The 24,489-nt window shown below is 35.9% G+C and overlaps 7 protein-coding genes across 10 annotated transcripts; 2 read left to right on the top strand and 5 right to left on the bottom strand.

Moving 5' to 3' along the window:
* Positions 1-89: 89 nt before the first annotated feature.
* Positions 90-11,160, bottom strand: LOC111795219. 2 transcript variants are annotated; one of them, XM_023677511.1, is made up of 9 exons: positions 10,717-11,160; positions 10,431-10,607; positions 8,773-8,996; positions 8,629-8,693; positions 7,655-7,876; positions 7,430-7,559; positions 6,991-7,313; positions 6,765-6,909; positions 90-566 (listed from the first exon to the last, which is right to left on the bottom strand). In XM_023677511.1, the coding sequence occupies exons 1-9, from the start codon at positions 10,724-10,726 to the stop codon at positions 486-488; spliced, it is 1,377 nt and encodes a 458-aa protein (XP_023533279.1). In that variant the 5' UTR covers positions 10,727-11,160; the 3' UTR covers positions 90-485. The 2 variants fall into 2 exon arrangements, with proteins under 2 accessions (XP_023533279.1, XP_023533281.1); XM_023677513.1 differs by lacking the exon at positions 10,717-11,160 and having other exon boundaries at positions 8,773-8,992; positions 10,431-10,514.
* On the top strand, positions 812-4,882 carry LOC111795220 (pentatricopeptide repeat-containing protein MRL1, chloroplastic-like). The gene is made up of 9 exons (XM_023677514.1): positions 812-935; positions 1,015-1,106; positions 1,571-1,661; positions 1,845-2,076; positions 2,194-2,286; positions 3,267-3,315; positions 3,831-3,924; positions 4,121-4,359; positions 4,546-4,882. The coding sequence occupies exons 1-8, from the start codon at positions 847-849 to the stop codon at positions 4,353-4,355; spliced, it is 975 nt and encodes a 324-aa protein (XP_023533282.1). The 5' UTR covers positions 812-846; the 3' UTR covers positions 4,356-4,359; positions 4,546-4,882.
* A 953-nt stretch (positions 11,161-12,113) lies between the features above and the next one.
* On the bottom strand, positions 12,114-13,549 carry LOC111795224 (auxin-responsive protein SAUR21-like). The gene has a single exon (XM_023677520.1). It carries the CDS (start codon positions 12,471-12,473, stop codon positions 12,180-12,182), a length of 294 nt encoding a protein of 97 aa, XP_023533288.1. The 5' UTR covers positions 12,474-13,549; the 3' UTR covers positions 12,114-12,179.
* Positions 12,237-18,439, top strand: LOC111795221 (auxin-responsive protein SAUR21-like). 3 transcript variants are annotated; one of them, XM_023677516.1, is made up of 3 exons: positions 12,252-12,317; positions 14,441-14,884; positions 17,304-18,439. In XM_023677516.1, the coding sequence occupies exon 3, from the start codon at positions 17,925-17,927 to the stop codon at positions 18,216-18,218; it is 294 nt and encodes a 97-aa protein (XP_023533284.1). In that variant the 5' UTR covers positions 12,252-12,317; positions 14,441-14,884; positions 17,304-17,924; the 3' UTR covers positions 18,219-18,439. The 3 variants fall into 3 exon arrangements, with proteins under 3 accessions (XP_023533285.1, XP_023533284.1, XP_023533283.1); XM_023677515.1 differs by having other exon boundaries at positions 14,441-15,119; XM_023677517.1 differs by lacking the exon at positions 14,441-14,884 and having other exon boundaries at positions 12,237-12,317.
* On the bottom strand, positions 15,367-17,294 carry LOC111795225 (auxin-responsive protein SAUR21-like). The gene has a single exon (XM_023677522.1). The coding sequence runs from the start codon at positions 15,784-15,786 to the stop codon at positions 15,493-15,495; it is 294 nt and encodes a 97-aa protein (XP_023533290.1). The 5' UTR covers positions 15,787-17,294; the 3' UTR covers positions 15,367-15,492.
* Positions 18,440-19,773: 1,334 nt separating the features above from the next.
* On the bottom strand, positions 19,774-20,335 carry LOC111795226 (auxin-responsive protein SAUR21-like). The gene has a single exon (XM_023677523.1). It carries the CDS (start codon positions 20,249-20,251, stop codon positions 19,958-19,960), a length of 294 nt encoding a protein of 97 aa, XP_023533291.1. The 5' UTR covers positions 20,252-20,335; the 3' UTR covers positions 19,774-19,957.
* Positions 20,336-22,719: 2,384 nt separating this feature from the next.
* Positions 22,720-23,284, bottom strand: LOC111795222 (auxin-responsive protein SAUR24-like). The gene has a single exon (XM_023677518.1). The coding sequence runs from the start codon at positions 23,192-23,194 to the stop codon at positions 22,901-22,903; it is 294 nt and encodes a 97-aa protein (XP_023533286.1). The 5' UTR covers positions 23,195-23,284; the 3' UTR covers positions 22,720-22,900.
* Positions 23,285-24,489: the final 1,205 nt, after the last annotated feature.

Raw genomic sequence — 24,489 nt, 5'->3', positions numbered from 1 at the left:
AGTCTGTTTCGTTTGTCTTCTTTTATTTTTATTTTTTTGAAAAAAGAACAATATAATGTTCTTTTTTTTTTTTTTTTTTTGCCAAAACACAGCCTTAGTTTTCTCCCTATCTTTTAACGTCAAGGACTTATTATATTTATGAAAAATATGTGTTTTGAATTTGAGAATTTTGATTTGCATTTGTTGAATGAAAAGCTCAGAATTCATTGTGCTCCTTAGATATCGAAAAAAGGATTTAACGACAATGAGCCAGGTAGAAACAGGGGTATGCATATATTGTGAAATACTCGCAGCATAAAGTGTCTAGTGTTATGAAGGTTAAGTTAGGAAATGCACCAACAATTCCCTGTAATATCTAGCTTCCTCGACAGGATACAACTTAGAAGAGTCAACTAGAGTCTTGGGAATAAAGAGTGTCTTACATGGTTCTGTACTAGCCATACCAAATCAAGATACAATAGTACAAACATATTTAAATTGAGACACTATAGTAGCAGCATTATTACATTGAATTTTCCAAGCTCAGAAGTACTTCTAGGAACCAAGATGAGGCCTATCAATTTGAGCTGTAGTTGAGAAATAGTATCAATATTGATTGGTCATTACGTGTAATTATTATGTAATCAACATACAAGAGAAGTTATTAAACCAGCATTCTCACAAATAGAGAGGATTTGGTTTGAGAAGCAGCAAAATCAAATGTCAATAAATGCAGTGTGAAACATTCAATGCATATACACTTCAACTAATTCAACTAACATTTGTTACATACGATTAAAATAATGTGCATTACCTGTAAAAGATAACATTAGAATTTCACATACAGGTGATGGGGAACAACTACAAATGGCTATGGATATTCAGAGAGAAATGAAGGGATTAGGACTCTACCCTAACAACATTACATACTCTATACTTATGGCAGCAAGTGAAAGGTAAGTAAAACTGGCTTAGTTTTGCTACAATGATGTTAATTTAATCCTCATTAATTATCTTTTTCTCAATTGTCTTCAGGAATAATAATTTAGAAATTGCCCTCGAACTCCTCTCTCAAGCCAAAGAGGATGGTGTTGCCCCAACTTTAACCATGTATAGGTGCATAATTGGTAAGTTAATAGGATTCAGCCGTCTACTCCTGTTTTTTAAATCATAAAAAATGCTCGTCTTTTCTATTTTGTAGTCTACTGATTGTTATATTGTCTACTTACCAACTGTTTATAAACAACAATACGTGTTTCTTTTCAGATGGTTTATCCTGATTGTAATGAAGAATAAAATAATACACGTCTTTTCAACTTATCATGAATTTTAACTACCTTTTCTCTCTGATTCTGAATACCTATCCGAGTTTCAAGAATATTTTCTTGCTAATATCTTTTGAAAAGATTGTCTTAATTTTAATTGGTTAGCTTTTTTCATTTTCAATTAATCTTTATTCAGATCTTGTCAAAGGCATGTGTCTAACGAAGAATTGCAGAGCCCTCTGCCCCTGATAGACCACTCTTTTCTCTAGTTAATTGGTTAGCTTTTTTTGTATTTCTGACTAATCTATAAGCTGATCTTTTCAAAGGCATGTGCTTACGAAGAGTTGCAGAGCCCTCTTCCCTTGATAGACCACTTTTATCTCTTGACACTAGCTGGCCTCAAGTCGATAGTAAGTGGTATGACTCTTCGACTTTTGTAATTCATTTACTAGACTAGTTTTATAGTCTACCGAAAATAGCATGTTGACTTCTTATTTAATCATCTCATGGTACTAGAATACCAAGTATCATAAACCACTACCTATGGATACTGCAGTGTAACTTGTGAGATAATTCACTACTCAAATATTTTTTTCTCAGGGCAGCACAGGCCTTAATGGTGTACCGGGAAATAATCGAAGCCAGAATCGTTCCGAGCATTGAAATCTTATCTCAAGTTTTGGGGTGCTTGCAGATTTCTCATGATCCCTCCTTAAAACGTAGACTCATAGAAAACATTGGAGTAAGTGCTGACACATCAAGATCTTCAAATCTATGCTCCTTGATAGATGGCTTTGGAGAATATGACCCTCGCGCATTTTCACTGTTGGAGGTCTGTACAAACTTGAAGCTGATTCCATAGTCTTGCTGAAAATTTCAATTTCTTAAATTGTTAGAAGGGTCATATTTTGTTATTATATTTACCCCCCTCCCCTCCAACAAAATGCAGGAAGCTGCTTCACTTGGAGTTGCTCCATTTGTATCCCTCAAGGGAAGTCCTATTGTTGTAGATGTCAAGGAGTTGCAGATTCATACAGCTGAGGTATGATTTTTAGATTATGAAATAATTGATACTTCACGTATTCTACAATGCTCATGAAATCACAACTTCAATGTGCTTTTGTTCCGAAATTATTTAACCGCTTGGAATCATTGCGTACTAAATAAAACTATACTCTTCCTGTATTGAACTTTGAGTTAGATATTTTCCACGTATGAGCTGTCGTTTATATACTAAACGTTATGTTTTCTAGTCGAGAGATGAGCTAACTGATAAAGCCCAGAAAGAGAAAAAAAAAGATTAAAAATGCCACCTGCATTGAAATAGCATTTGGAAAAAAAATTTATGCCATATAAATGTAAATTAATTTTCATATTTCTCTACAATAATTTTCATATTTCTTTAGAAAATATTTAAATTTTAAACCAAATTTCAAAAACAAAAATAGGTCTTTTTAAAAAATATATTTTTTAGTTTTTTAAACTTTTGTTTGGTTTCTTAAAACATAGGTAAAATGTAGATAAATTAAACAAAGCTTAATTTTTAAAAATTAAAAATAAAAATTATGTGATTATCAACTTCGAGTTTGAAGTAGTATTTTCAGCTAACTATAAGAAACAAAACANATATATATATATATATATATATATATATATATATATATTATACCATTATTAATGTTTTATTTATTTATTTTTTTGAAAGAAGCCATCATTAATGATTTATTTTCTAGGCAGCAGAGTCAGTTTTCCACTTTATTGCTTCCTTTTCTTTTTGTGTGGATTCAAGTGGTCCTTTTTGCTTGTAAAAAAATATATTATTTTGTACATTTGTCCAACAATGGAATGGAAGTTTGTGAGCTCGCTATACTCTTGATTGAATCAGTATTGATGATCTTCAGAGTTTTATCTTTCCGTTTACTCCTCTTAGTCATAACCAACGCAAACTTTTGAGTAGAAGAGCATGTGTGAAAAAAAATTCACAATTCGTTATGACTGAAATTGTTATTAAAATCCTGCCAGGTTTACCTGTTGACAGTTTTGAAAGGTCTCAAACATCGGCTTGCCGCTGGTAAATGACTTGCACATCTTTTGTCTTTTATCTCCTAGTTACTAATGCACTCGGTTATTATATGTAGTTGTTTACAATAACATGAACTCATCCATATTTCTTTTCAACTTCTTGATGAGATTGTTACTAAATTAAATGGATTTTACCCGCTTTGTTTCTTCCTCGCATTATTGACCGTCAAATGAAAAACTATCATGAAGTTGAAGCTAAATTTTAAGATATTTTTCTAGGATTCTCCTTTGCTTTATTCCTAGAAGTATTCTTTTTTTTGGAGTCGTGCATCTTCTATATATAACTATCTTAATTCTCTGCTTTAAATATTGAAGTAAAAATCTCTACAACTTCATTCGTTTTGGACAATAATAATTATTAAGTTAAAATTTATAAATGAGATCTTATTGATTCAATGGACAGAGTTATTATATTTTCTTTTTTCTAAAAAATGGAGATACTTAACACTACTTGGTGATGCGGGCTAAGCATTTTTGTATTCTGATTAAACTTCCTTTGTTCAGGTTCAAAGTTACCGAACTTACTGATCTTACTGTCAGTTGAGACGACACAAATTCTCTCTTCCAAGGGCGAGAGGACCATTAACCTTGCTGGAAGGTGAAAAGATCAAACTTGGTTTCTTTTGCCTCCTTATTTTTTCATTCTGAGTTGTGAGTTCTAAACTAGTATGCAACTTAAACGATCTTTACCCCTAAATGGAAGCCTTGGCTTGTTAACGTGCTCTAGGGTGACGTTTAAATTTCCCGCACAGATGAAATGATCATATCGTTAATCCAAATATACTGGTCTACAGGGTTGGACAAGCAGTTGCAGCATTGTTAAGAAGACTTGGACTTCCCTACCAAGGAAATGAATCAAGTGGAAAAATCAGAATCAATGGTTTAGCCTTGAGAAGATGGATGCAACCAAAACATTCCGATTCTCGAATTGGAAAACCTGGAGAGTTCAGCTCGTTTCAGTCACGTCTAGGAAAAGAAATAAGCCATCAGCAACGTAATATTCGCTCTGGGCATCTATCACTGGATTAAACAGGTATGCAAATACATTAAGACAGCTTAGGAATGTCTGATGCATTTTGCTACCATAAATAGCTGATAAAAAAAACTGTTGAAACCAGTGACCTTCCACACCACTTTAATCCAATCCAACCGCATGTTTAGAACTTTCTCATAAATGTTAGAATAAGTAGCCTACTGGTTCTCTCAATGGAAATTCTAGTTGAGGGGGACGTATGATGCGGTATAGAGCTTTCGGTTTCGTGGCAAATTCATGGGAAGAGATGAGCAATTTGCAGACCTTCATGTGAATGGATCTTACTGGAAAATATTTCTGGTCAAGAAGTTCATCACCAAAGTTGGTACTCCAATTATGTGAGTTGATCTTCTACTTCCCTTTCCTGAGGTAATTTATATTATATATACGAAATGGTTGTCAAATTTTGTAATGCCAAAACATATGACGACTTTATCAATTCATCTTTCTTTCCTTCTATTTTTGGAATGAGATGTAAAAATGTAAACTATTACTAAAATTTATTCACCCATGAGTTTGTTCACACATTTTCTTACCATTTCGCCCGCTCAAACTAATGGATCCAGTGAAGAAATTCGGGTACGTTTCTCCTTATTTATTACATCTTCTAGTATGATTATTATTTCGATGAAAGGTAGACCTATTCTTTGCTCGTTATCTTAGAGTTCGGATTGGATGAACATTGATTGTTTTCTCATTGCTATCAAATTGTTCTCTTGGATTAAATTTAGGGTCTGTCTCCTTCTTTCATTAGGTATAGGTTCATATAGCATGGTGTTTGAATAGTAGAAAGGAATGAGTTATAGAAATAATGTCATTCGATTTCTGAGTAGACCTAACATAAACTCACTTGAAAACACATTTTGAAAATAAAGTAGTTTCGGGCGCATTTTAATCCGTTAGCAATATTCTAACGCTCTTTTTTACTTTTAGGCTTGAATATTTGCACAAACCCTAAAAAACTTTAAGAGAGGAAATAACATTACAAGAAATATAACTTTGATCTTTTAACAATACTTCAACACTTCTACCATTAATGAACACTCTAATTTTGGTACAAGGATTCTTCATGTTTTTGGTATTGAAATGGAGTTCTTCTACACATAGCTTCATCTATATAAAATATTGGCCCTCAGTTGTCAAAGATATCTACTTAGCCTTATGATGGAAAGTAAAGCTGTTAGGAAGTTAGAAGTTCTTCTCCATTTTTGTGAAAAGATTTAAAACTTTCAACTTTCTTGATGCAATATTTGAGCTCTTGTTGGATGGCTATCCTTGAAGGTGACAATACAATGTCTTTCCAAACTGACCCAGCTTCACAAACAGGACTAGGATCTTTATAAAGCTCAATTATGGAGCTTGCTTCCTCATTTAAGCTCCCAACAGTTTTTAGACACTTTATTTCTTCTGGATCAACCAACAATGTCTTGTCTTTGTCTTTCCATNAAAAAAAAAAAAAAAAAAAAAAAAAAAAAAAAAAAAAAAAAAAAAAAAAAAAAAAAAAGTCATTAAAAACCTTTTACAAACAAACCCAAACCCAATTCGATTAGTTGAATTGAAAGAAATATTTGATGAGTTGAATAAAGAAAAGAATTTGATAATACGTAATCGAATGATCCAAGACTCGTCCATTATAATTCGATCTATGGATCGGAGAAGTTTTTCATTGATAGAAACAATGATCAAAGATTGGACTAATAGAACAAACATGTGAGAATCCCACGTTGGATGAGGAGGAGAACGAAACACCCTTCCCTAGCAGACGCGTTTTAAAGCCTTGAGGGGAAGCCTGAAAGGGAAAGCCCAAAGAGGACAATATCTGATAACAGTAGGCTTGGGCCGTTACAAATGGTATTAGAGCCAGACTCCAGACGATGTGCCAGTGAGGAGTTTGTTCCCGAATGGGGGTAGACACGAGGCAGTGTGCTAGTAAGGACGCTGGCCTCGAAGGGGGTGGATTTGGTGGGATCCCACATCGATTGGAGAAAGGAACGAGTGTCAGCGAGAATGCTGAGCCCTGAAGGGAGGTGGATTGTGAGAATCCCACATTGGTTCGGGAGGAAAACGAAACACCCTTTGTAAGGGTGTGGAAACCTTTCCCTAGCATACACGTTTTAAATCTTTGAGGGAAAGCTCGAAAGGAAAAGCCGAGGACAATATCTGTTAGCAGTAGGTTTGGGTCATTACAAAACACTATACTAAAACAAATCAAAACGTTAATGTTCGATAACCATTTGATAAACTTATAAATACTATTTCCATCTATGAGTTTCTTGTTTTGAAAACTAAAAATTCTTATACTTCGTTAAGAAAGATGAAAATCGAGCCAACAAACACGACTTTCAAAAGAAAGAAACTAAAAACAAAATCGTTATCGGGTTAGGTTATGATAGATTGGGAGGTACCTTTGGTGGGCCTTCCAAAGCATTGGTGCAATATAGCCTTGCAGTATCAACATATTGACAATATGTTAGGAAAGCATTTGCAAATCTCTTGTGGGATTTCAGTTGAGATTTTACTCTTACTGCTCTTCTACACATGAGAGCTCTCCTGTTTTACAGTCAGTTTAGACAGTGATTATCACAGAAAATGAAGAGAAAAAGGGAAAGAAAATCTCAGTTTTATGTATACCTTATGCCTCTTGTGACAGCTAAATAAGCATCACAAACAACTCCAACAAGTTCAATTCTGTATGGTCTTCTTTTCTTGCCCCCAACTCGATCTTGTTCTTGATCTTCTATTCGTTCCCAATAGTTTTCGGTTACAGTGCCATCGTCCTCGACCCTATAGCCAACTCCCATTCGATAACGTCGGCGGTGGACGTTTCTAGCCATCGTAATTGTCTGTACTACGAACGGTACCCACGACAACGTTCCATCCATGATTACGTCTCGTCCCTCGTTCAATGCTGTCACTAGAAGTGATGAAGCTGCATCTGTGGATGATTGGTGCACCTGTTTCAAACATCAAAGAGTATAAACACAATGCACCAAGGTCACCACTGTATACATGTCATGGACATTGAATGCGGAAATTTTGGGTCGTTACAATTTTAGTGTAGAAATGGTACCAGTTCGGCTGTTTGGAGCATGTCGTGATGGTGGCCTGTTGAGTTAAGAGCTCTATAAATTACATCTGATTCTTTAAAAGCATCTGCCTCAATTACTACTGCATTAGGTCCTGCTCCTACCCAGAAGGGCCTGTTGAACATTTAATCCAAAATAATGAATATCAGTTCATCTCTTTGCTGATGAAATTTGATATCATTTTCATAATCCAAGATGAACATTCTTACTCTTTGAGAATGTCCTTGAGCACAGTACTCTTCCCTGCCCCCATCCCGCCGCCCATGAAGAGGAGCATTGGACTTCTATCGGCGTGAGCCATCGGAACCATCACCTCGGTGCATTGAGAGTCGTCGGTGGATGCGAGTCCCATTGCTTTCATCTCCTCAACTAAAGTTGTAAACACTCTTGCAACTTTCAGGTTCTTTGTCACCCTCTGAAACCTCTGTTCCCTAACAATATACAAAAATGATATGGATGTAAGTGAAGGCTGTTTTTCTATGATGATTTGAAAAGAGTAAGTTCATTGGTAATTTCATTGCTAAGATTAAGTTGAGCACGTAGGTGTTAAGCTTTTTGCAATTTTCGCAATGCATGAGAGTGTTTTCTTGGTGGTCGTGTTTGCTTGATCCCTCTTTTTATTAATCGAAATCACGGATCTCCATAATGGTATGATATTATCCACTTTAAGCATAAGCTCTCATGGCTTTGCTTTGGGTTTCCCCAAAATGCCTCATATCAGCGGACGATGTATTCCTTATAAACTCATCATCATCCTCTAAAGTAGCTAATGTGGGACTCCCTCCCAATAATCCTACCCTCGAACAAAGTACACTATAGAGCCTCCACTGAGGCCTATGGAGCCCTCAAACAACCTCCCCTTAATCGAGGCTCAACTCCTTCTCTGGAGTCCTCGAACAAAGTACATCCTTTGTTCGACACTTGAGTCACTTTTGACTACACCTTCGAGGCTCATAACTCTTTGTTCGACATTTGAGGATTCTATTTACATGTCTAAGTTAAGGGCATGACTCTGATACCATGTTAGTTAGGAATCACGGAGCATAAGCTCATGTGGCTTTTTTGTTTTGAATAGACTCTAATTATACTACGAGTTATACGAGTTAGGAGTAGAGGACTTTTGGTTTAATGAGCATAGCCCAACTTTTTAATGCATACCCTCAATAAGGTGAGAGAAGCCCACCTGGTTGCAGCCATTACAATGTTTCTGAGCTTCTTCTTCGGCTCCTGGTGATCAGAACTCAAAATCTGGACAAACCAAACAAAAAAGAAGATGAACCTCCATTGAGACATTTCATCAAACACCTTATCTACAATCCACACGTACCTGGCTAATCATAATATCCGTTTGATTCCAATGGAACGCAAAGTAACTGAGAATGCATCGTTCAAATTCTTCCACAAGTTTGACGAAGAGTGAATCTGCGTGCAGCTCGCTTGAGAAAAAGGAATAGATATCATCTTCACATTCGTCGGATTTGGCTATGTACTCTGAGGCTAACTTGCAGAGATGTGGGCACTCATTTATATCCTTGAATCCCATTTGCCTTGCTACAAAAGTACACAATTTGTCAACTCCAAACAAACAACCATACATCAACCATTTTTTAGTAAAACAAATGAGAAATGGATCTGAATTCAAATGAAAAGTTGTGGGATTGAAATATAATTTCAACTTGAACTACTTTCGAGTTCGATCGAAAAAATAAGGTGCATTAGGGTTGACTTTTAGACTTTAGTCAAATCAGACATGAATAAAGTGCATTATCGTTGACTTTTAGACTTTAGTCAACTCTAGTCAACTCAAACATAAAAAAAAAGTGCATTATGGTTGACTTTTAAACTTTAGTCAACTTAGACTTCAATAAAAGTGCATTGGGGTTGACTTTTAGATTTTAGTCAACTCATACATAAATAAAAAGTGCATTAGGTTTGACTTGTATGACTTGTAGACTTTAGTCAACTCATACATGAATAAAAAGTGCATTAGGGTTGACTTGTAGACTTTAGTCAACTCAGACATGAGTAAAGATGCATTAGTGTTGACTTTTAGACTTTAGTCAACTCACACATGAATAAATGTGCATTAGGGTTGACTTTTAGACTTTGGTCAACTCAAATGTGAAGATGAGATTTAACATTTAGACACGTTGGACTTTTAAGAAATCACATTAGAAAAAATTAAAAATTTCTATTTTTAAAATCTTTTTAAGTATTTATACTATTTTTAAAATCTTTTTAAGTATTTATAGAGTTATGGTCCAACAGAAAGAACATCCAACAGAAAGAACAGTAAGGATAACGAGCGCGAAGCCCGTCAAGCGAGCGACAAGCACATGAATGCTTGGTAGGCCAACAACTTAGTGAACCGCCGAAAAGGGAAACACAGAGCAAGTACAGAGAAGAAAAAAAAAAGTTTTTTAGTGATAGAATTTGGTTTTTAAAGGGTACTTTAATCCATTAAAAACACGGTTTTTTTTTTCTTTACATTTTTATAATTAAAAATAGAAAACCAGTTGAATATTTAATGTTTAGGACATAAATATAATAATGTTTTAAACCATTAAATTTAATTATGTTGAAGTAATCAATTTAACACGTGGATTATTGAAAAATAAAAAATACTAGAAATAATAGTTGAGATTGATAAAAATAAATAAATTATTGTTAAAAAATTCCTACCAAAAAATTTTAAATTTTAAATCGAATAAATATAATTTTTTTTACGATATAATCCACATCATCATAAGTTATAAAAAATAAACCATAATTTATGGACTTTGTAATTTATTAAATAAAAATTCATATTTTTTCTAAAAAATAATATTATTATCTTGAAATTTTGACATTAAGAAAGTCAATTTTTTTTTTTCGTATTTTTAAAAAATGGGATTTAAAATATATATATATATATATATATATATATATATATATATATATATATATTGCTAAGTTTAAAAAAAAAAAATTAAGTGTAATCTTTACCTACATAATGGGGAAAGCTCTCGAGCTTTTCAACGCGGCCCGTATCTGAAACTTTCAAACGAGGGATGATCTTTTGATCCCGTAGCTTCCTGATTCGATAATGCATTGCTGCAATGATGATCAATCCAATCGAAGAAGCCCAAACAATCTGCGCAAAGCTCGGTTTGCTGCCGCTATCTGTAAGAAAATCCGACACAAGCCACAAATCAAATCGAATCAATTCAAAACCTGGCGAAAACGAAAGAGAAGGTAAATCCATTTCTTGTATATCATACTGTAATCCTACCTTTCTGCATGTTTTTAAAATTTTACGAAATGCCTTCGACTTCGAAGTTGTTCTCTCTAATTTGCGATCGACCGAGAGAAGAATAAGAAGAAGGTGGATGCAGGAACATTCTGTTCAATTCGTTTGAATTGTTTTTGGGGTTGCATGTTACCTCTGTGTAGTTATTTTGAAACGTCGGAATGAATAGTGAGATTGTAAGCGTAGAATCATCAATTTGCCTTCAATGGGATAACTTATTTCTTGTTCATTTAGTTTGAGCTTTTCAATAGCTGGAACTGCATTTGCTATTTTTGGTCGTTTTTTTTGGTAGAATTTGAAGATGACAAAGAGAAGAAAACTAGAAATACCAATGGCTATTTATAGGCTAAACTCAAATTTCTAGAAATGTTATTTGATCCAAAATTGTTTATTTATAGTTAATATTTCTTTGTGGTGTAAAATTATATCCTCAGTAACCACTGATTAGTATGTGGTTAGTAATTCTTGGTCAATTTTTATGGTGTGATTTTCTTTCATTTACTTGATGAAACTTTGGAATTTCATAACTTTTGTAAATTGTGTTATCTAGTAACTTCATTAATACGAATACATAATTTACAGTTTCTACTTTTAAGACGAGAAAGTGCATGGAATTTGGAAGTAGATTCTCATCCTTACTTGGTGAACTTGTTTGTTGTATTTAGCTTTCTTCCCATTCCCACATTGTTTAGTTTAGGGTCCGTCCCAACATTGTTTAGTTTAGGGAATGATCATGGGTTTATAATGTGAAGAATACATCTTCATATCATATCATCTAGTGCATGTCAAAAATGTCAAAAAAATGTCTCGAATCAAATTTCTGGCAGCCCCCTTCTTTCTCTTTGCTAAATTTAGTAGCGGGCATGTTCTCTTCATGGTGACGAGGTTCATTCCTGGGTGTGGCAACTCTGATCTGGCGAGGGATTAGCAGCGTCAGTTGGCTAAATTGGCCCTCGAATCTCAGCAGGATTCATGATGAATTCTTCATAACCTAACTTGGAAGTTCATGGTGTGATTTTTAAAAGTGAAATATTTGAAGTTGTGTTGGTGGCATCTGAGCGTTCAAGTGTGTGGTTTATTATAAAGGTCTTAAAAGCTTGTGAATTTTGATTACTGTGAATTCCTCTTCGACTGTTTTTTATTTCCGAGGAGTTCCCTTGTGTTCTTTGCATTTATTCTTTCTCCTTGCCATTTTTTTTCCTCGCATTTACTTAGAATAACTGAAGCTCTTATTGAAATTAGATGCAGAAGCGCCTTCCATTATGTTAAAGCAACGAGAGAAGAACAAGGAACTAATAAAAATTGAAATTCATGAGCTGAAGAGACTTTTTATATGAGAAGAATGTTACTTTCATTGCTCAAACCAAGCCACTGTACAGTATTATCCTATATTCTACTTCCTAAAATGTTTGGTGACAAAACTGTGATCATTGTTCTTTCAACTTTCAGAATGTGTGCAGCCTAGAAGTGAGATTTATGAAGGCATCTTCTCTGCATGGAATCGTCAAACCGCCCATCGGATGGCAAAATCCAAATTCTTCTTCTGATCTATTGAGCAGATCTACAAAAGAAGGATGCTTTAGGTATGATATTGGAACCACAAATCTTTTCCTTTGAATCTCTCCCACATAGACTGCAATATGGCCTTTAGGAACATCAAATTGATTTCTGGCAGACATAGCTTGCATTTTCAGAATCTGCTTGGCATTAAGAAGAATCGATGGCAAACGGAATCCCATATTGAAAATTTCCTCGAAAAAAGAGAAGCGTGAGCGACTTTGAACGGTATTCTGCTTATATAGATTTAAATGTAGGAAATAGAGAGTACTTGTTGGATGAGCATAGCTTTATTTCTTATGTGTATTTATAAACTAGGAACTGGAGAGAACGAAAGGAGTAAAGCAGATAGGAGTCTGAGAGGTCCTACTTCTCCAAAGGCTCACATGGGTTTGCTCTATCCATTAAAATTTTAGTCATTCCTCTCTGACCCCACTTTTTCCAATAAGAAGAGGCCAATAAAATTTCACCAAGTTCGTCAATATCTTGGAAGATGAGTAGCAACATACCATGTGATACTCTCCAATCCTCATTAAGTGCTTCTTTAGTGGACCTAGTGCAGTGGCTGAGAAAACACTGGTGCACATCATATCCATTAACTCAACAAACCCAGCTGTGAATCAAATGAAAGCTGAGATGTTGATATGATATGATTTAAAGCATTTGGTACATGTGAAGTGACTTCCCTTACCTAGAAGCTGGGTCCAATCATGAAGCGATTTCTTCTTGCAAGGAGGTCCAATCACAGGTATATGTTGGCTTGTTTTTACCTTTTCCTTACAAAGCCATCTGTTTTGATGTGTTATTACACTGGAACAAGCATGATGTGGTTTGGAAATTGAACTACATTTGGGCCTATAGTTTAGCAACTTGTAAATCACATATCAAACTCATATGGGAGGCAAGGAAAAGGATGAGATGGAAATAGAAAATTCTTGTGAGCTGACAAAGTCATAGTAAGTGGGCCCTCTCAGTTGTAGAAAGACCGATACAAGAGAGGCCCACTTTTAAAACTCATTGAAAATACCCAGGCTATTTCTTTCTTCATAACTATATAAGTATAGAACCCAAAGGAGTTTCAATTACTAGATTGAACCCTGATATTCTAGGACTCGCTTCCAACTTCTTTGACGCCAATCAAGGCTAACTTCAGATTTTTTTATAGTCTCTTGACCATTGAAAGTAGATTTGATAATGGGGATTCGTAGCAAATTCTCAAGATGCAGCTGGGTTTTACCAAAAGGCAGTCAGATGTTGTCCTTAGCAGTCATGCTGTAGTATATGTGAGAGATGTCGGGTTCATCCCTCATTTCAAGAGCTACTCAACCGAGTAGAAGAAGAGTTCAGTTACCATCATCAACAAGGAGGCCTCACAATTCCTTGCAAAGAGGGCGCCTTCGATCATACTTCTAGATTACAAAACTCTTGAAGGATGAAGATGATTTTATAGCCATTAATCAATTTTGGCACATTGTTTCTCCTAACTTGTTTTCTTTGTAACTTCTGCTCAAATGTTGGGTAGAAATGCAATCTCATACCTTTTGGAATGCAAATGAGTTGGTGAATTTCCTACCAAAACTTAATACAAATATATTTTTCAGTATCATTTCCTGTTCTTTTGCTTATTTCATTGACTCTCTGACTGTTCATTGCTATCTAAGCTGTAGAAGTCGATATTTTTCATGATTGTACATGTTTGTAATCGAACAGATCAACAACAATGCAGGTGGAGTTGACAATAATGAAATGATGGATTGAATGTTGCTACAAATGGAGATTGAATTCATAGCCTTTGTCATAGTTATTTATGAGACCCAGCTAATATCTCATACGCAGCAGCTGCTCCTTGGGTTTTATGATGAGTAAACTGATATTATTAGCAACCATGACCATAGTTGTACATTTTGTACATCTCTATCAATACAAGCATCACTTCTTTGTGAAATAGTTGGCTTTCTTGATCTAAGTCGCTTTTTTCTTGATAGTCTCTTTGGTTTAGAGCTTTATGCTGTGAATGTCTCGACATTGATCCTATTGTGCATGTAGATTTTTCGAGATGAATCGAACTGAAATGATTAATAATATGTGGTTTTGCTATTAAAACGAATTGTTAAGCAATGAAATAATTTATCTGTTCTTGACAATGCAGCGGTTGATCAAACCATAAGAATAAACGAATTAATAGCATATAAGTGATCTCAAAAGTAGTGTCTCATCTTTGGAGAGGTGGATGAAATAAATATGAGGTTGGTGGTGGGCTAGAACGGACAAAATCCGCTAGCAGGAACCTTCCGAGAAGAAGGTGATTTTCATCCTTCTTCTCTGTTGACGTCGACGGTTGCGTGTGCCGACATTCAGCTGCGCCGATTCCGGCTACCAACTTCCATTATCATCAACCTTCCGAGATCCACAGCCGCTTACATCCCCAATATCCTCTGTTTTCAACCATGGACCACTCATTTTGTATCGCCTGTTGGCAGGCAAAACAATCCCAGTGTCATTAGGGTGAAACACCTCTCCAATCTTATCTTTTGACTCTCAAGATTTCGTAGTGTGATTGCTTCGTGGTGGCAGAAGAGAGTTCAAGTGTTTGGTATAGTCTTCTGGATTCCTTGTAAATTTCAATTTTAGTGAATTTCTTCTCCTATGATTTCTTTTGGGTTCTGTTATGTGTTCTTTGCATTTCTTCTTCATTCCCGCTTTATCACGTCTCTATGCAACAATATCCAAGGTGAAAGTTTCCACTGATGTCCTGCAAAGCTTATAATCGCCGAAAGCTATTCTTGGCAGCTTTGGTTATAAAAGAATCCATGGATTTATCTAAACAAGTAACTTCCCTTGTTTGATCCTTTTGACTGTTCTCTTTCTAAATTCTGTGTTGATTTCTCTTTTCAGGATTAATGTCTTAATTGGATTGATTTTATTTTTTCTTTCTTTATTGTTTTTTTTATTCAATCCTGGGTTGAGTCTGTACCTATTGAGCTATAGTTTTATTCATCAGTTTGTTTCTTGTTAGAATAAAAAAAGTTATGAGGCAAAACCTTCTCAGTTGTGATAAAGCAGCAAGAGTTCATATGATGAGAAAAAATTTACTTTCATTGCTCAAACCAAGTTACTTTACAGTATCATTCTACTCTACTTCCTAGAATTGGAGGTGGCAAGACTGTGTTAAAGAATGCTGTCTTTTTGTATATTCAACTTTCATGATCTGTGCAGCCTAGAAGTGAGATTTACGAAGGCATCTTCTCTGCACGGAATTGTCAAGCCGCCCATCGGATGGCAAAATCCAAACTCTTCTTCTGATCTATTTAGCAGAGCTTGGAAAGAAGGATTCTTCAAGTAGGATATAGGAACTACGAATCTCTTTCTCTGGATCTCTCCCACGTAGACTGCAATGTGGCCTTTGGGAACGTCAGAATGATTTTTGGCAGACATAGCTTGAACTTTCAGAATCTGCTTGGCATTGAGAAGTACTGATGGCAAGCGGATTCCCATATTGAAAATTTCCTCGAAATAAGAGACGAGTGAGTGATTTTGAATGGTATTCTGCTTGATGTTGATTTTGATGTAGGAAATGGAGTACTCGTTGGATGAGAATGGCTTTGTTTCTGATGTGTATTTATAGACTAGGAACTGGAGAGAACAAAAAAAAAATTATTGTAAATAGTAGTCTTGGAGGACCTACTTCTTCAAAGGCTCACATGGGTTTGCTCTATCCATTAGAATTTCAGTCACTTTCTCACTGGCCCCGCTTTTTCCTTTTACAAGAGGCCAAGAAAAATTTCACAAGTTTTTCAATATCTTGGAAGATAAATTAGCAACATATCATGTGTAGGCACTCCAATCCTCGTGATATAAACTCAACAAACCAAGCTGTGAATCAAATGATAGGTGAGATGTTGGTATGATATGATTTAAAGCATTTGGTACATGTGAATTGACTTCCCCTTACCTAGAAGCTGGGGCCAATGATGAAGCAATTTCCTCTTGCAAGGAGGTCCAATCACAAGGATATGTTGGATTATTTTTAACTTTTCCTTACAAAGCCATCTGTTTTGATGCTTTATTCCATTGGAACAAGCACGGTGTTGTTTGGGAATTTAACTACATGTAGGTCTATGATTTAGCAAGTTGCATATCAAACACAAATGGGATGCAAGAGAAAGGATGGGATGGAAATAGAAATTTTGTTTGACCTGACAAAGTCATGTTCCTAGTGGTTATGTTGCAGTATGTGGGAAGTATCCAAAGAATGAAAGCGATTTGTGGTTCTTGTTTCATATTTGAACAATCCTTCATTCCAACAGCTACTCAACCGAGTAGAAGAGCTCGGTCACCATCATGAACTTGGAGGTCTAACAATTCCTTGCAAAGAGGATGCATTCATTGATCTTACTTCTAGATTACAACACTCCTGAGGGCTGAAGATAATGGAATAGGCATCAACCAGTTTTTACACATTTTTCCTCCTAGCGTGTTTTTTTCTTCCAACTCCTGGAAGATTGTTGTGTAGAAAGACAATTTCAAGCCTTTTGGAATGGAAATGAGTTCCTTTGCTAGTTAATTTCTTACCAACACTTACTAGACTCACAGTATCAATTCCTGTTTCTCTCACTTATTCTTTGATACTCTGTCTGTTTATTGCTGTCTGAACTGCAAAAGTGGATATTTTTTTTTGCTATTGTACATGTTTAAAATTGAACAGAAAGACAAACTTTGTATTTAAAGATGTCCAAATCCCGTAAACACAACCGCATTCTGTTCGTAGAACAAAATGCAGGTAGAGTTGACACTAACCAAATCTTGAAATGTACAAATGGAGATTGACTTCATACCCTCTATGTCATAATAAGCTGAGATTTTCAGCAACCATGACCAGAGATGTACGTTTTCCATCTCTGTCAACATAAGGATCAGAACTTAGAGGAAAATATCTAATGCTTTTGTCTGTATAAACTATCTGCAGATTGAAATACTTCGTTCTAATATTTTTCAAAATTTGGTCATTACAGCAGTCATCCGGCTCCTTTCAGCCAATACAATGTTGATTCCATCTGCTGTGGATGAATCTTATGACTGTTAAGCCCAACCAACTGCTTGCAGATTCAATTTCTATGGCTGTTTATATAATATCAGCGTGAGATGCTAAGGATAAAACCATCAAGAAAATTAGATGAGTGGAAAACAGAGATGGGCAAACCTAGAAAAGATTGCTGATGATAGAGCACATGAGTTTGAGAAATGTTTGAGACAGTTCTTTTCGTTGTGTGTGGGACAGTATCTTATTTACAAACTGAGTATTAAGTTAATTTAGCTGTATATGGCATTTGGTTTTGGATTTTCCCTTGGATATCTTGTTTTAGATCAATAGGGCCCAGAGCACCAGCAGCAACAACACATGAAGTGAATTTTCTCCAACCAATGGACACTCCATGTGAGCCATTAATGAAGTAGGTCCTTTCGACACCGACTCGACGTCCTTTCTTCTCACCCCTTCTCCTTCTGAAACCATATATACAGACCAAATAATCTTCAAACTCCAACTCAAATTTCTTATCGATCCTTATCCATACTTCGCAACATCAAGATTCAAATCCAGTTTAAATCCTCTCATCCTGAAATCAAATACAGACATGGGAATCAGACTACCTTCACTTCTCCTTAATGCTAAGCAAATTGTAAGAATGCAGACGGTTTCTTCAAGAAGCCAATGTGGTGTTCCCAAGGGTCATATTGCAGTCTATGTGGGGGAGATTGAAAGGAAGCGGTTTGTAGTTCCGATATCGTACTTGAACCATCCTTCTTTCGTAGCTCTACTCAAGACAGCTGAAGAAGAATTTGGATTTAAACATCCAACAGGAGCTTTAACAATTCCTTGCAGAGAAGATGCCTTCCTCAACCTCACTTCTAGGCTGCATACTCCCTGAAAGAGAGGAAAAACAATCCTACACATAGTTTTGTAGAATTCCTTTCATTTTTTTCTTCTTTTTGCCACAGTTGAGGAGTAGAATGTCAATACATAGTTAGTACCAATTTGATGAAGAAGCAAAAGTTGATTCAACATCAATGTACAATTTATAATTGCAGAGATGTAAATAGAAATGGAGTCACATTTTCTTATTAAAAACTGCCTCCTTCAGCCTCTGAATTTCAGTTTGTTTAAACTCAGTCTTTCCTTGATGTTTTTCTGTAATGTTTACTCGGACGTTGGTACATTTTTTTTCATAGAAATAAAAGATCATTAAAGAAAAGAGTATAAAAGAACCATAGAAAGCATTCCAATCCAATTCAAACATGTCTCATAAGGAAAAACCAGTAAAGAGATTAGATAAAGAACAGCAAAAAGAAGCCTTAAAATGAGCTAATTCAAAACGGTTGATCCAACAAAAATTCTCATCTTCAAACATCCTCTTATTTAGTTTTACATTTTCTAACTTGTTTGATCAGTTGCCTCTTTCTTGAGAATTAGATGGAAATAGAAATCTTCCTTCATTTTTATGATAAATGCTCTGTGCTTGAGTTTTGTCAAATGTCTTGTTGCATGATAAAATGAAAAAATACACAGAACTTATATCTCATAATTCATGAATTAAAGGACTAAAGTTTATCAGTGAAAGAAATTTAATTTTATAGTTGTGCCAACACAATTTTATGCATGCTATAATGTTCAGGAAGATGGGCAAATTAAGGCTTTCTGATCCGTGCTTGATCTTACAATCACCAACTCGAAATAGGCTACCAAAGAGCAAATGTCGGCATATCTTCATCATCCAGCTGGGCACTAGGATGTGAAGCTGTAAACAAAGGTTCTTTCTTTGTTGACCTCTCTGGCTCGGTACTGTGTCGATTGGGGGTAATTAACCACCTTTTCTATCCCTTCTGTTTCAAGAAGAGTTTTTCTAACTAACAATGAACAAAAGAATGTTGGGGATTTCTATTTGTGCATAATCTTTCAAAAACTATGTAGCGTAGAAGTGAGATTAATGAAGACATCTTCTCTGCCGGGGATTGTCAACCCCGCCGTAGGATGATTGTATCCAAAGTCTTCCTCAGCCCTCTTAAGTAAAGCCATGAATGTAGGATGGTTTTAAGTATGATATCGGAACTAAGAACTGCTTTCTTTGGATTTCTCCAACATAGACTGCAACATGACCCTTCGAAACATTAGATTGGTTTCTTGTAGAAATAACTTGCTTTTTGAGAACGTGCTTTGGATTTCTCAAAAAGCAAGCTATTTCTACAAGAAACCAATCTAATGTTCCGAAGGGTCACATTGCAGTCTATGTCAGAGAAATTCAAAGCAACCTACTTTGGATTCCGTTTTCTTTGGATCTGTTTGAACTTAGAAGTTTGAATCTTCAAGATGCTGCTTAGTTTCTTTAGTGATGTGCTATGCTCTAGCAACAAATTTTCTTTGTTCCATGGATTGCAGGTTACCATCACAAATAAAGCAACAAAGAAAAGGCTATATAGAAATTGATGTTAAATTTGTGTATTTTTTCTTATTCATTTCTGTTGGTAAATGCACCATTGCAATGCCACTCATTTGCAGGCAAGATGGGCATGTCATTCTACAACATTCTAGTATGATTCAAAAAAACAAATGAGTAAGAAACAAACAGAAATGTTTGTAAAAAATTGAAGCTTGTGCTTTGCTGTTGATCCTTCAAGAAACTTGCAATCTAGAAGTGAGATCAACGAAGGCATCTTCTCTGCAAGGAATTGTTAGGCCCCCTTGTGGATGATGGAAGCCAAACTCCTCCTCGGCGTGGCTGAGCAGTTTCTGGAACGATGGATGGTTTAGGTAAGATATCGGAACCACGAACCGCTTCCTTTGGATCTCTCCCACATAAACAGCCACATGACCTTTTGGAACGTCCAACTGGTTTTTGGTAAAACTTGACTGCATCTTTAGAATTTGCTTGGCATGAGGAACCAAAGATAGCAACCGAATCCCCATTTTCTCAAACGAAAGGCAGTCGGAATAATGTTCTGATCTGATTGGTATAGAGCTAACTAGAAGAGGAAGTAGAAGAAATGAGTTGAGGGTGGTGTTTGAAGGCTCATTTTGATGTTTATATTTATAATATTTCAGAAGGAAATGCTATGCTGATGACTCCGACCATTCCAGTGGCTAAGTGGGGTACTGATGTCTGGTAGTTTGGTATTGAGAATACCCCCTTCACATGGCTTTGCCCCATTTCATAAAAAGGCACCCAATTTTCTCTGAAATTCATACCTCTAATTTCAGGCTCATTGGTCCTTCACATGGCTTTGCCCCATCTTATAAGAAAATGTTTAGCAGCCACGAGATAGAGTTGATTATCAGTATCAGAATTTCTATTAGTCACATATTAGTTTAAAGATCAACATAATTTCATTCATTCACATTCTAGAAGGCATTGCTCTTGGACTTCCTAAAACATTTTAGTATTAGTTCACAAATGAGTCGAACAACAATAGATTCAAATAACTTTGTACTTGCCCTTTTGCTCTTCACTCTCTAGAAAACTTGCAATCTAGAAGTGAGATCAATGAAGGCATCCTCCTTGCAAGGAATTGTGAGACCCCCTTGAGGATGTTGGAAACCAAACTCTTCCTCGGCATATTTAAGGAGCTGTTGGAATGAAGGATGATTCAAGTATGATATCGGAACCACAAATCGTTTTCTTTGCCTCTCTCCCACGTAAACTGCTACATGACCTTTCGGGACATACTGGTTTTTGGTGAAACCTGATGGCATTTTTAGAATTTGCTTGACAAAAAGAATCTGGAATGGAAAGATTCCCATTACTAAGCTTGCTGTTTCAATTGATGTGGAACAAATTTGAAGAGGAAGTAGTAAATGACTGTTTTGAAGTTTACTTGATATCCTTATTTATAGTTCAAGAAAATGGTTTTGCTGGTGTTTGGTGCTTTTCCAATGGGCACTTTAAGACTGGCGGTTAGGTATCTAAGAAGACTATTAGGGATCTTCCCAACTTATAAAAGATTTTTCACCTCTCTCTTGGTTGTATGCAATGCCAGCCCAGTTGTTTGGTTCAAGTCATTATCCATTCCAGCGACCAAGCTTGGTTAGCTGAACTGGATGCTCGAATAAAGAACATGTTCGATAAAAGGAAAAAAACAAGATATCAAGGAGATCACTTTCACAGTAAGAGAGAAATGGTTACATCATTGGCATAGTGCCCTTGTTGAATAAGGACAAGAGAGATATCAAATGCATCTTATTGTAAATCAAAGGATACAGAAGCTAAGTACATGTACACCTAGTACTTCAAGACAAATCATTTAATAAGAATCTAATCATGTTTATATTTGTTTAATGTAGTAGTTTCATCCACTTCAAACAACTTCTATAGCTGGAACTAGCTGTGCATTGGTGAGGGAAAGGTGTTGGATAGAATTATGATGTTCCCACTACCATATTTTTAGTTCCTTATTGTGTCAAATCCTGATTGTTGGAGGAAATTCAGACGAAAGTTCTATGTACTTTTTAAACTGAATATTTACAAATCTCTCCTTTCTTGGCGGAAGTGGATCTTTTGCTTCTTTCACATCAATGATCGAAGCTTGGAATCAAGATTTTCCAAATAATCTTATTTAATGACATGATGAGCTTTCTTCACTTAAGCGTCATGCAACAGTGAAAAGCAAGCGATAGAAAGTCTCATCCCTTGTGTATTTGCGCGGACCACTATCAAATGGTGATCTCATTAGATCATTGGTGAAAGAAGGACTAACAACGATCCTATCCTAAAGGAGAAGGGGGAGTAGGAGAAGTGTAACAGCCCAAACCCATTGCTAGCAGATATTATCCTCTTTGGGCTTTCTCTTTTGGGTTTTCCCTCAAAGTGTTTAAAACGCGTCTGCTAGGGAAAGGTTTTCACTCTCTTATAAAGGGAATTTCATTCTCCTCCCTAACCGATGTGGGATTTCACAAGAAGTCAGTCTTCTTTGAAGAAATCCGACAATCAAAATCCATGAGTGGGACAAACTTCATCAATGATAAAATTTAACATCTGCTATGCTATAGCGCACAGTCAATATAGCCTATACATGATATAATGTACATGCAATGGGAAAATTTTCTATTCATTTAAATGAACTGTCTATCTAGTCGTATTCTGTGACTAAAGAAAAACGAAAAAGAAAAGTTGGGCAAAACTGGGCGAGGGGGCAGAGGAATTCTTTTTTCATAATCATTCAAGAACAATGCAGCCTTGAATGAGATAAAAGCATATCCTCTGCTGGATTGTCAAACCACCAATAGAATGATTGTATCTGAACTCTTCTTCGGCGTTCTCAATCAAATACTTCAGTATTAGATGGTTTTGAGTATGATTCCTTAGTTAAAATATTAAAAGATTTCTCTCTACCCAAAAGCACAGATTAGCAATCACAGATCACCAGAAGAAATGATATATAGAAGTCTATGCTGAATTGGTCTATTTTCATTAATCCTGTGGTATAAGTAACTTTACAATGCAACTCATTTACAGGTAGGACGGTTTCCCACTCTACAACAATCTAGTAAGTGTCGAAAAGTAAATGAGTCGGAAAAAAAATTGTCAAAAACGTCAGATGATTGTCCTTTCTTCTGCATCCTTCAAGATACTTGCAATCTGGAGGTGAGATCAATGAAGGCATCCTCCTTGCAAGGAATTGTTAGACCCCCCTGTGGATGATGGAAGCCAAACTCTTCCTCTGCATGGCTGAGTAGTTTTTGGAATAACGGATGGTTTAAGTAAGAAATTGGAACCAAGAACCGCTTTCTTTGGATCTCTCCTACATAAACAGCCACATGGCCTTTTGGCACATCCTTCTGACTTTTGGTAAAACCTGACTGCAACTTTAGGATTTGCTTGGCATGAGGAACCAAGGATAGCAATCGAATTCCCATTTTCTCGAGAAGGACTCTTAGAAAGGTCTAAAGCTTTGATCTGGTTGGTATAGAACCTGTAAGAGAAATCAACACTTGGACTGAGTTGAATTTGGTGTTTGGAGGATCATTTGATGTTCAACTTTATAGAGTTTTGGAAAAAAGAGTTGTGCTTTGAGCGATGGTATTCAAATGGCAAAGTGGGGTATTGAAGTCTGATGGTTAGGTATTTGAGTGGGTCACTTCACATGGTTTTGTTCAACTTAGAAAAGACACACCAATTTTCTTCTCTCTCTCTTCACATTCTCCGCAGTTACACCACAAATTTCCATTTTCATTAGCTGAGCTGTTCGATTATGAAAAGTCAAATCATTGTCCGAGCTTTTACACTGAATTAAATGCTTATAGACAGAGTGCATTATGTTGAAAATGGAAGAACAGAACCTCCATGTGATTGGCTTTCCATGAAAGAGTGACCAGCTACGTCAATGTCTAGGTCAAAGGAGACTCTGCAGGCCTTATATGTACCAAATTGTGGACCATATCAAAGAATGGTTCTCATTAAGGAGAACTAAAAGACCAAGTCAAAGTACATAGCTTAGTCAAAAAATGCTAACTCTTAGAGGCATAAATCATCCACAAAGTTCTACCATCATTTTCAGCCCCAAGCACGTTGACTTGTTTATTGTGAGCATAAAGCATGCACATCTAAATATTGTCAGATTTAATATATCAGGTTTACACCAGAACACATATCTTGTATGGTTTTTGAACCTATAAAAAATTGGGTTTCCCCTATCTTCATATGGGTCGAGCAATTTGCTCTTATTTCTTCATAACAAGCGGCTGCATTGCCTTATAATACATTCCTTTGTGAATTGTATAATATACTGATGAAGTTCCCTATTGAAAGAAAATCATTGATGCTTTATCTATTTTTCGATATTCATTTCCTCTATACAGTGTGTAATCTCTTTGATCATTTGGCACAACTAAGTCTTTCCTTTTGTCATTGAATTGGTTCAAATTCAGCTCAGATTTGAGCATTTTCTCTATACTGATCACTAGGAGAACAAAATGATCATTTGGAGCTTAGTATTTCCTACCATTTAAGACACGAGAGCGCTCGATAAACCTTTCTCCATACTGATCATTAGGAGCACAAAATGACATCCATCCAACTTAGATTTTTTCACAATTCAAGAATGTCTACCTATCTCTCATACGGTACTTCAGCTTTCTTCCTCAAATCTGAATACTAGATTCTGCACAAATTGATAAAATCTAGTTCAAACATATGTAGCTTCTCAACCTTT

Source organism: Cucurbita pepo, chromosome LG05 (genome assembly GCF_002806865.2).
Source record: "Cucurbita pepo subsp. pepo cultivar mu-cu-16 chromosome LG05, ASM280686v2, whole genome shotgun sequence".
Lineage (NCBI taxonomy): Eukaryota > Viridiplantae > Streptophyta > Magnoliopsida > Cucurbitales > Cucurbitaceae > Cucurbita > Cucurbita pepo.
Note: the sequence above shows the minus strand (reverse complement) of the source record. Positions and strands in the feature narration are given on the sequence as shown.

Coding starts and splice junctions, on each gene's coding strand:
- LOC111795225 (XM_023677522.1), bottom strand. CDS start 15,786: ATGGGAATCCGCTTGCCATCAGTACTTCTCAATGCCAAGCAGATTCTG.
- LOC111795226 (XM_023677523.1), bottom strand. CDS start 20,251: ATGGGGATTCGGTTGCTATCTTTGGTTCCTCATGCCAAGCAAATTCTA.
- LOC111795224 (XM_023677520.1), bottom strand. CDS start 12,473: ATGGGATTCCGTTTGCCATCGATTCTTCTTAATGCCAAGCAGATTCTG.
- LOC111795221 (XM_023677517.1), top strand. CDS start 17,925: ATGGGAATCAGACTACCTTCACTTCTCCTTAATGCTAAGCAAATTGTA.
- LOC111795220 (XM_023677514.1), top strand. CDS start 847: ATGGCTATGGATATTCAGAGAGAAATGAAGGGATTAGGACTCTACCCT. Junction 936..1,014: donor CTTATGGCAGCAAGTGAAAG/GTAAGTAAAACT, acceptor AATTGTCTTCAG/GAATAATAATTTAGAAATTG. Junction 2,077..2,193: donor GCGCATTTTCACTGTTGGAG/GTCTGTACAAAC, acceptor AACAAAATGCAG/GAAGCTGCTTCACTTGGAGT.
- LOC111795219 (XM_023677511.1), bottom strand. Junction 7,877..8,628: donor ATTGTAATGGCTGCAACCAG/GTGGGCTTCTCT, acceptor GTATATTGTTAG/GGAACAGAGGTTTCAGAGGG. Junction 567..6,764: donor CTTTGGAAGGCCCACCAAAG/GTACCTCCCAAT, acceptor TCTCAACTACAG/CTCAAATTGATAGGCCTCAT.
- LOC111795222 (XM_023677518.1), bottom strand. CDS start 23,194: ATGGGAATTCGATTGCTATCCTTGGTTCCTCATGCCAAGCAAATCCTA.